Source organism: Macrobrachium nipponense, chromosome 21, assembly GCF_015104395.2.
Source record: "Macrobrachium nipponense isolate FS-2020 chromosome 21, ASM1510439v2, whole genome shotgun sequence".
NCBI lineage: Eukaryota > Metazoa > Arthropoda > Malacostraca > Decapoda > Palaemonidae > Macrobrachium > Macrobrachium nipponense.
The window spans coordinates 2,606,966-2,618,020 of record NC_087212.1 but is presented as its reverse complement, the minus strand read 5'-3'; the positions used below and the strand labels follow the sequence as shown (position 1 = coordinate 2,618,020).

The following is an 11,055-nucleotide window of genomic DNA, read 5'->3' as shown; positions in this document are numbered from 1 at the left end:
GCTGAATGGTAATGTCTCATCAGCATTACACCAAACTTCAAGCTGAAACTGAGAAATGTAAGCAACAAATTTTACATTACACTGGTTACAGTCATTTGTTTTAGTTGAACAGCCTGTAATTATAGAATTAGTTTAGTTTAAACTATAGCTGGTTAATTTTCAGTTATTTAATGTGTACTTTACTTACATTTTGTAGAGAAATCATATGACAATAAATAAACCATTCATAAAGTTGAACTACAAGTGGGTTACTAGCAGTGATTACCAAATGATGGCAAGTTACTGCCGTCCTCACTGTTAATGAGCCATACTTCTTCTGTCAGTCTTTTTAATGAGCAGGTGCGCTTGTTGAAGTTGGAGGATCATCATACATGCATGTTCTCTCCTCTGTTCCTATGTCCTCTTTGTTAGTGATGCCTTGCCATAAACCAGATGTCTGTTGTCCATCTAGGCATCAGATTTACTCATCGTAGAAGGCCAGCATGTGCAGTTTGCCTTCTACTTCCATTTGGTCTATTTTGTTCCTTTCCAAGTAGCTGTTCAAATTATCTAACTTTACCTTGCTCCAGTTTTTACTTCTTATTCAAGAGCAATCCTTTGGAAAAGCTCTAAGTTTAGAAATGTGATTTACTGGTGGATTTAGTTTTATATTGATTGCAGGTTGAAGTATTTTAAATGCTCCAGGTACTCCGCCGAGAAACTTTACATGAGGTGAACATACCAGCCTTCAATTGAGTATTTGTTTTGGCATATGGGATTCTGTGCAAACTATTTTACCCTTGGATGCTACTTCCATTCTGGACCTCTTGCACATCATGCTTTGCAATCCCACATACATCATGTCCATGGAAGTCATGTGTATCAGTTTGATCAAACATCCATAACATTGGATTTCAGATTGCAAACTTCTCTAAAATCTATATATTCCCTGATCTTGCCTATTTTTAAGAAGCACAAGTATCTTTTAAAGATACTTGATAGGATAATCAGGATAAGGGTTTTAAGGGTAGCATTGACCGACCTGGATGCTTCACTTATATGTCATTGGCTCCCAAGTTTGTATCAATGTTTTGGATTTTTGAGTCCACCAAGGTTTAAATGCAGCAGTAACCTTAAGTTGTTAACAAGTTCCTTTGCTTCCATTTTCTTCTAAGACTTCTAGCATTTTCAGATAAAGAAGTGGATGGCACATAACCACAATGTTGATGACACTATAGCTGTGAACTTCCACTCAAACTGGCTGTGCAGGAAGTATCATGATGGTTGGCTGGTGATTGCATCAATGCGGAAACAGTGAAATCTGAAGCTGTTGTTCCTGGTCAATTGAGTATTCATAAGTTTTGGGGACTATTTTGTAGCTTTTTTTATATTGTCTTCCATTATGACCTTGTTGTGATAAGTCAAGAAGTATCTCCCAGTCTTCAAGTTGTTACCTTGTATATCCAAGGCCTGAAATTCCCTTGTAGTAGCAGTATCAAGGATGTATCAGTGGTCTATGAATACCATCCTTTTTAACCAACTAGCAGAAGATTGACTTTTGGGAGCCAAACCAACCTGAATGTATGTTGTGAATCCAAACTTCTTCAAAAGTCAAACTTCTGGTAGTTAGTTAAAAAGGACGGTATTCATAGACCACTGATACATCCTTAATACTGCTGCTGCAAGGGAATTTCAGGCCTCGGATATACAACGTAATAACTTGAAGACTGGAAGATATTTCCTGAGTTATCACAACACTGTCATAATGGAAGACAATATGGAAAAGCTACAAAATAGTCCCCAAAACTTATGAATACTCACTTGTGCAGGTTTGCCTAATAATGCAAGGATACCCCAGCTGTTAAAACATTCAGCAAGAGAATGAAGCTTGAAGTATGTTGAACGGAACATGATCCTCACTAAAACAACAGCTTCAGATCTCACTGTTTCCGCATTGATGCAATCACCAGCCAACCATCATGATACTTCCTGCACAGCCAGTTTCAATGGAAGTTCACAGCTATTGTACCATCAACATTGTGGTTATGTGCCATCCACTTCTTTATCTGAAAATGCTAGAAGTCTTAAAAGAAAGTGGAAGCAAAGGAACTTGTTAGCAAATTAAGGTAACTGCTGCACTTAATTAACCTTGGTGGAATCAAGAATACAAAACAATGATACAAACTTGGGAGCCAATGACAAATAAGTAAAGCATCCAAGTCTGTCAATGCTACCCTTAAAACCCTTATCCTGATTATCCTATCAAGTATTTTTAAAAGATACTTGTGCTTCTTGAAAATAGGCAAGATCAGGGAATATACAATTTTTGAGAAATTTGCAATCTGCAATCAAATGGTATGGATGACTGATCAAACTGATACACATGCTTCCATGGATATGGTATATGTGGGATTGCAAAGCATGATGTGCAAGAGGTCCAGAATGGAAGCAGCATCCAAGGGTAAAATAGTTTCCACAGAATACCAAACGCCAAAACAAATAACTCAATTGAAGGCTGGTATGTTCACCTTGTGCAAAGAACTGCTCGGTGAAGTACCTGGAACATTTAAAGTAATTCAACCTTCCTTTCTGAACAGACATTGCCAGAACATAAGACACAAAAGTACTGCTATACTGTATATTATTACTAAGCCACAGACGTTAATGGATCAGAGGTATTCAGTCCATGCATTCTCAATTATGATGATGACAATCAATATATAAAACTTTAAACCCACCAGTAATTCACATTTCTAAACTCTGAAATACTGTCCCCCTAGCTATTGGGGATACCCTAACAACAAACATTGCTGTCCAAGGACATGACAGCAGTTGGGATTTGAAGAGCTTATCTTGATGGCATTAATGGCACTCTTCCTATGTCGTGGCATTTCTCCCAACAGGTAAAAAAGGCAAAGACCACTTCTCTGGCTTAATTGACTTCCTGGGTAAATGACAGATGTGGATCCTGCGTTTCAAGTATAACATGAATATGTGGTGGTGAATTTATTATTTTGCATGCTATTGTTATTGTTGCTCCACCTTTCCCTTACATATACCCATGAAATGTCATTCCTCCACTCAGTTATGAAGTAAGTTAGCCTGAGAAGCAGTCTATATTTTCACCTGTCAGGAGAGAAACCGTGACAGAGAAAAAGGGCCATTAATGGCTAAGAAAGGATGCTGGCCCTTGTTTCAAATCCCAACTGCTGCCAGTTGGTTAGTGTTGGAATTCAGAGACTGCTAACACATCCTTGGACAGCTGTCTGTTGTTAGGGTATCCCCGATAGCCAGGGGACAGTGTTCTGGGGAGGTGAACTCTGCCTTACACCAGTTGGGATACAAACCAAGCTGAAGGTATGTTGTGAGTCCACATTTCTTCAAAGTCAAACTTCTGCTAGTTGGTTAAAAGGAGGGTAACCGACTGGTATGATTATGGTTACCATGATTATAATAACTGGTACCCTTCGTGACACCAACCCTCCCTATTTATCCTGGCTTTGGAAAATAAGGAGAGTAACACCAGTAGTAGCAGGTTTAAGAAACATGGTGGTGCCCTGGACTAGTAATAAATCAAAATTATCATGAAACATCACCAGTAACCTTGGTAACTGTATTGTGTGTGGGGTCCCTTTAGGGAGACTCACAAGAACAGTCACTAAATAAGAAAACTAGCCAAATAAGCTCACTATGCACTAGGATGTTATTTTCCATTGCTCTAAATGTTTAGCTTCATGAGCAAGTCTGCAAGATAAATCAAAGGACTGAAGGAGGTGAATTAGCACACATTCCTACTGTACCTTTGACATTTTCCATTTACTGTAGTTACCACTACAGATCTCCAGGTACCTTTACTTGAAATTTCATGGGTTATATGTGAGGTAAAAGTGGAGCGACAATAACAGTAGCATGCAAAATAATAAATTCATCTCTACATATTCATGTTATACTTGAAAAGCAGGATCCTCATCTGCCATTTACCCAGTAAGTCAATTAAGTCAGAGAAGTGGTCTCTGCCTTTTTTACCTGTTGGGAGAAACACCACGACATAGGAAGAGTGCCACTAATGCCATCATGATAAGATGTTAGCCTTCTCTTCAAATCCCAGCTGTTGCTGAAGGGCTGGAATCCACCGAATACCGATACATTCTTGAACAGCCATATCTGTTGTTAGGTAATCTCCATTTTTCCAGGAGGTAGTATTCCAGAAGACTTCTGCCATCTTTCTTATATATGCTACTACTGGTATCCCCACTTGTAAAGTTCCACCATTTTTCACACTATTGATTTATGGTGTCAAGGCTCCAGATCATCCTGGCTACAGTTTGCAGGTAGCCTACGTGAGCACTCCCATCCTAATTTTGAAAGCCTGGTTACTTTTAGAAAACTCCACTGGTACACCACAGGTAGTTAGTATTGAATGGTTTACTTTTTCAATCTTTGGCAGATAAACTTGTATAGTGGTATAATTTTGGATTCAGTAGTGGCTAAAGTGACCTATAATTATAAATTACCAGTCATTAATAGAAAGAAATCATATCCTGAATGAATATTAGAATTAGAAGAGTTTATATTGTCATATATACCGCAATGACTGTCACCAGCATAATGTAATATTTGGTTACTTACATTTTGGTTTTCCTGAAGGTATCACCTTGTGCAGATAAACCAAGCAGTATTGAATAAAAATTACTTGCCATTTAAATACCTGAGTTCATCTTTGCATTCAAGAACTCTGTGAATTATAAACTGAAAATTATTAGTATGCAATAGTGAATTCTCTTAGTTACAAAGAAAAAGAAAAATCTATAAGTGTGAATTTTATTGTTGACAATATTGTATGTACATGAATTATAAAATTTCTACACTATGTACAGTCATAAAAATATTGATATAATCATCATTGGTTTCTAAAAATATACACATTTGTACCAAGATGCAATATGAAAAGAGCCTGAAATAAAGTATAAGAAGGCACTGAGGCAAAACTGACTGCAAGGATATTATAAAATTCAAAATTATTAAAATTGCACATTAATGATTTTTTGGTAGATTTAGAAATGGGTAAAAAAACTCACATTTACTCTCCTTGCAGTCCTTGTTAATGACGATGGAAACCAGAGTATAAAGTAAAGATTCAAAAACAACTAAACGCTTAAATTTTTTCAACTTTAAAATCTTTTAGTTTGGATAAAATCTCACCTGAATGATATGCGGCACAAATAATAAGGCAGGAAAAATGTTTACATACAAAAGACACATGAAAATGTATAGGAAACATTTTTACATACAAAGAATGCTAAACAAGATGTATACGTATGAAGGAAGCTAAAGTTAACCTATGTGTAACAGAAATTAAATATAATACTGTTGTAATACTGGGTGAACAGGTGTTCTTGCTCTTCAGATGATATCTACCATGAAGATATTTGATTAAGTCAATTGTACATAGATTGCTTTGTTTTGCAATGCCGTTTGATCATCTTAAAAATTGAACTCTAAATGAATGCTAAATTATTTACCTTGAAACTAATATAATTTAAAATGGGTCAGGAATTTTGTGTAGTTATAATTTCTGGTCAATAAAAAAAAGCACGCTCAATCTTCTTATGTACAACTTTCTTCCAGGTGCAAGAGCATTTGCTTAAAAGTAAGAAATTAATCTCAATACTTATAAAATTATAAGCAAAGAGTAGCCTCTCATTTTGAGTGAGAATTTTATGGAACCATATAGTATATGCATATAACTGTACTCCACTCCATTTATATTTATATATATGGTACTTGAATTTAAAACATTTTTGTGCAAAACCACAAGATCACAAAGTTCTAGGTAGACAATATGTTTTAAGTTACTTTCTCCTATAATATAATGATAATAATCAAAGCAGAATTCCAGTGTCACAGCCACGAACACTTCGTTCATAAAAATTTCCCTCAACTCATTTGTCACAGGTGATCAATTTGATATACATTTGAAAGAGCAAAACAACAGTTCAACCAAATGCTGCTGGATTCACAGAGAAGACACCTACAATTCTATACTGTAGGCACTTCATGACCGTTTTACTATTTTTGCTATACGTACATCACAATGATAAAAAGAAAGTTTGACTTCTTTTTGCCAAAGTTATGTGACAATATTAATAACAGTGCTGCATTTGTAACATAAGTTCCTGAACTACAAAACTCAGTCTTTTGGTGAAAAAATTTACAACTGATAGGAGCCATAAATTTAGTCCTATTATTTAATGTGATGTATATGCATAACATAAATTTCCATTGATAAAGAATGGAAAAAGTAGCCAAACCTCCAATATATATTCAAAGTACATAAATCTTTAAATGCTATGCAATATGCAACTTTGCTCTAATAAATAATTTTCAAGCATTTTATAATGGAGAGAGTTCTTGTAGCTGAAAGGTTTTGAAAATATTTCACAAGGGGGAGATTACAGTACAGTATACACTGGAATTTAAGGTCACATTACCTTGCCAAACCATTTATACAGAGGTAACTCATATTTTTTTCTGGAGCTCTCCATATAATTTATCTGACAAAGAAACACTAAAGTGGCACATTAACAACTATCTACCTCTCATTGTAAAACCCCTCCATACACATTCATATATAAAACTATATGAAAATACACAAGACATGAAAAAAATACACCATATGGCTTACATACTAGTTTAAGCCAATCATTGTTTTTTCATTTCATAAGAACAAATTTTGTACTATCTTTCCAATATATATATATATCAATATACAAACATTTAGTATGGAGTAAAATAAAAAAAATGGAACATCTAGAGGCTATATCAAGGAATTTCATTAAAGGCTTTTCTTACATCACAAAAACTTGTAAAAAGAGAATAGTAAATAGCTTGTAAACCTTACAAAACCCATGGCAGGAAAACTATCTTTAAAAATTCCTTACCCTGTTATTTTAAATTTATTTCAATTCCCATCTCGACTGACAAAAAAGGGTAGTAAACATAGATATCACAGGAAGTGTCAGGCTTATAATGATAAACTTCATGTTCTTATTTTACTTCTGTTACACATTTTAAAAATTCTAGGTCAGTTTTCTTATGCATTACCTGTGTCTTTCAAACCTGACATTTTCTAGATTTACTTTCCAAGATCTCATATACGTACTACTACATGAAACGAATCCAGACTGATACTGTACTAAGTATCTGAGATGGTATGGAATCTAGAGATCTATATAAAAGTGTAAGACCTTTAACTCACAGAAACATTAACACTTAAACAAATAAAAATATCAAAACTGATTACAAAATATGAGATATTCTTCCACATTACTAGTGTGTATTAATGGTTCTCTATCTGCATGGTACTCCAGAGCTTTTGTTTTAAAGAGACAAGGGTCCATTAAGGTATTTTAATATCCTATGTAATACTCATTGGTAACATGGTAAAGATAAGACCTCTAATGAAAATCCTTCACGCCCAATTACAAATTACCATTCTTTTAAAAAAGGGGCAGTTGTGCAAACCACTGTCTTCATTAATACTTGACTTTAAGCATCAAGTAGAAGCAGTGATCTTTGGGTAAGAAGAAAATACAACAAAACAAGCAAGGATAAGGACAATTACATTGAAATGTTTGGAGAATCAGTAAGAAGAGTATTAAATGGAATAAATGCATGCTATCTCCCTATTACTGTCACATAAGTATGTACTTCCTTAAAATTCATGATAAAGCTTCAACACTGAGCTCGAGGTGAACCTCCCAAAGGCACCAAGAAAATAAACAAGAATAAAAATATCTTTGACATTTCACCAGTTTGTGGGGTAGACACTGGCACAATTCCCTACAGCAAGTAAAGATTTATAGAGAAACATACATATATTTATATATCTATATCTCATTTACATATGTCACATACCTATTGCCGTTTATGATACACCGAACTGTTCACTGAGTATACTTTTGGTTCACTGGTTTTGTTTCCTTTTTTCTTTTATATATATATTTATATATTTTTTATAACACTGTTCTGTACACTGTCTACACTGAATACCTCTACGATGAGATCAGTTAAATGAGCTGCTAATATGGAGCTCTCTTACAGATATCTTCTCAGTTTGTCTGACAACTCACTGTCAATGTTTTCACCAAGTGTCAGGCAACTGTAAATTTGTAATTCTTATACTAGAGTGTCAAGGACATAAACACCTTCATCACTACTGCTATGCAGAGAACTTAAACCTGTATCTGAATTAGAGTCTGTAGAGTCTGTGTCCTTCCCACTTCTCTCAGAGGAGGTTTTTGACGACTTCAAGGAGGATGTTGACTTATTTGGTGGAGAACTATCAGGCACTTTACTATTGAGACCACTGGTAGAGCTACTTGTAGAAGCTTCTGAGGACGTACTAGATCGTGAACTCACGCACAGACTGCTGTTGTTTGCGGAGTCCCCATCATCTTCGTCGTCTATTACTGGAGGAGGACAGGACGGAAGAGGAGGCGGACTATCCTCTTCCTCATCCTCCTCCCATATAACATTTTTGGTACTGCTATTTTTTAGAATAGAAACTAAAGTAGTGTTACCATTAGTAGGTTTTTGGGCAGTTACAGGTGGTACTCTCTCTGTTATTGTAGCTGCTGATGGTGGCGGCGGTGGTGGTGGAGCACTCGAGTTTACAGCAGGTGCCGGTACTGGCTTTTTACTTACCTCATCCTCCTCCTCCTCGTCCTCCTCGGGTAAACGGAAAGCTGTAGGTGGGAGGTGGATAATGTAATTGAGATGTTGCTGTAAAGCTCGCGTTTCCATGTCTGATTCTGTATCTTCTCTTAGAAGGGCATCCAGCTCTTTCCGTTGTTGCCAGAGAACCGTTTCCATTTCTCTGAGGGTGATTTCATTCTGTCGTACGTTGGAGACCAATTGTGCGTGTGCAAGTGCAACGCAAGCCAATTCTTGCTGCAAAACTTCAGCTTCATCTTTCTGCTGTTCATCAGCAGCTTGCACAGCATTCAACATCCCAGCTAATGCCTCTTCCTCGTGCAATAGTCGCGTATTCATGTGCTCGATTTTAGTTAAAAGTCTGACAATCTCATCCAGTTCGTCGGTACCAGATGCAACAGCAGTTTCTTCCTCCTGGTTCAAAGCACTCTCCTCGGTTACGACACCCGAGTCGTTGCTCTTCTCTTCACTTCCAGGCTCATCTTTTATTTCACCCTGTTCATCCTTGAGGTACGAATGAAGCAGGTAGTCGGTGCCCAGGTTCTGAACGCGAAGCAGGTGCATCTGCTGCTCATACTGCTCGATTTGATGTTCCCGCTCTTGGAGTCTACGGAGTTGTGTCTGGATAGTCTCTCCCTGTGCTACTACCAGACGCATCAGTCTCTCCATAGTCTCACTGAAACATATGAGAAAAAAATATTAAAATAAGGAAAAAAGACTTAAAAACAAGAACAAGTAGTAGTCTACTCGACCTGAACCTTCTGGTAAAGCAAGTCAATGAAGGAAAGCGTCAATGAGACTTTCCATTACCCAGCTGTAGTATAAGGAAGTTTTTAAAGGTCTGAAAAGAAAATCACTTATTTTTCTAACCATCTCATGAAAATTAAGGAAATAACACAACATGGTGACCTGTTTGCTATCTGATCATACCTCTCAACGACAAGACCATTTTAGAGTTCAAGCTATCTATTGGCTTAATTTAACATTGAAATTAAAATACCTCACAATAAGTTCTACTTAACACATTAATATATAGAAAAGCGACTGATGAACCACAAAGAATTTTAACATTCTGAAGATTAAACAAAATCTAGTCTCATCACAATTACTGTACCACTATTAACTGACCTTTATAAAGCAAATCTATATTCATGTTTCAATAAAAAAAACTGGTGACTAATGTGAATTCAACAAACAACAGAAAAATTTAAAAGACAAAATCTATCAATTAAGTTTGACTTATAAAGACTTGGATGTCTGATGGCTTAAAATAATAACCGTAAAGAGAAACACAGTTGAAAAGCAAACACCAAAATACATCGACACTGCATAGAAACGTGATTAAATAAAAAAAAAAAAAACAAAAAAAAAAAGGGGGGGGGGTTGGAGAGGGCTGAATGGCAAACACCTTTTCAGACCACCTCGGAAGCGACTCGGGTCGTAGTGACTCACGAAAGCCATCTACTCGTGACCATGAAGCAGTTAAAATAACCATCTGAAATAATTAAAAGACGACCTGCAAGCGCGGGTTCGTACAACACCGAACTACTCGTAACTTTCCTTATGAAACAGTTCCTTGAGAACGACTTCAAAGCTGTTTCGCTTAAATCTCTTAATTAAATAAGACATTCTATTCTAGAATATGAATATTCGGGGGAAAAATTACATACGTTTCGAGCTTGACGATTATGTAACTCCAATAGTTAATGGCGCCAAACCTTAGAAGGAAACATTCTTAACCTGAGACCGTGCAGGACATATAAAATGTACACATTTATATATATATATACTATATGAAAAGATATATATATAACAATAGATATATAATATATATATATATATATATATTTATATGTATATATATTAATAACATGTATATGTGCCTTTGGTACAACCACATTGACACATTCTACAGGTTCCTGGAAATGAAAGCCTCCTCCGTTTCATACAATGTGTAGAGACACAAAGACATCAATTTAAAATATAACCACACCCACAAACAACATCTGTAAGCAAAGGGTATTAACACAAGCACCGTACCTCTAAAGCCAAAAGAGCTCAGATAAGGTGAGATTAACCGTACCTTTTGAAATGAGAAAATATGTTAAAGTGCGGAGTTCCGCATCTTGGTCTGCAGGCTTTGCGGATAAACTTCATGGTGGCGATATTAAACTCAAGACGCACATAAAAACCCCTAATCACCAATTCTGTCCGTTTCCAGAATGCCTATTTTAGAAAGGTCATGTAATTTATTTGAAAGGAAAAATGGGAAAAAATTTCATGGGTATAAAATAGTAACAATGATAACACAACGTGATTCATGAATAAACTATTTTTATAACACTGCCAATGCTGCTATTC

The 11,055-nt window shown here is 36.0% G+C and overlaps 1 protein-coding gene across 3 annotated transcripts in view; it reads right to left on the bottom strand.

Annotated features, from left to right (window-relative positions):
* Window positions 1-4,784: 4,784 nt before the first annotated feature.
* LOC135197692 (ras association domain-containing protein 10-like) overlaps window positions 4,785-11,055 on the bottom strand; it is a 708,795-nt gene continuing 702,524 nt past the window's right edge. For all 3 annotated transcript variants that reach the window (XM_064224710.1, XM_064224711.1, XM_064224712.1), the window contains one exon: window positions 4,785-9,370. In XM_064224710.1, coding sequence (XP_064080780.1) covers window positions 8,158-9,370 — 1,213 coding nt within the window. In that variant the 3' untranslated portion in view covers window positions 4,785-8,157. The remainder of the gene's footprint in view (window positions 9,371-11,055) is intronic.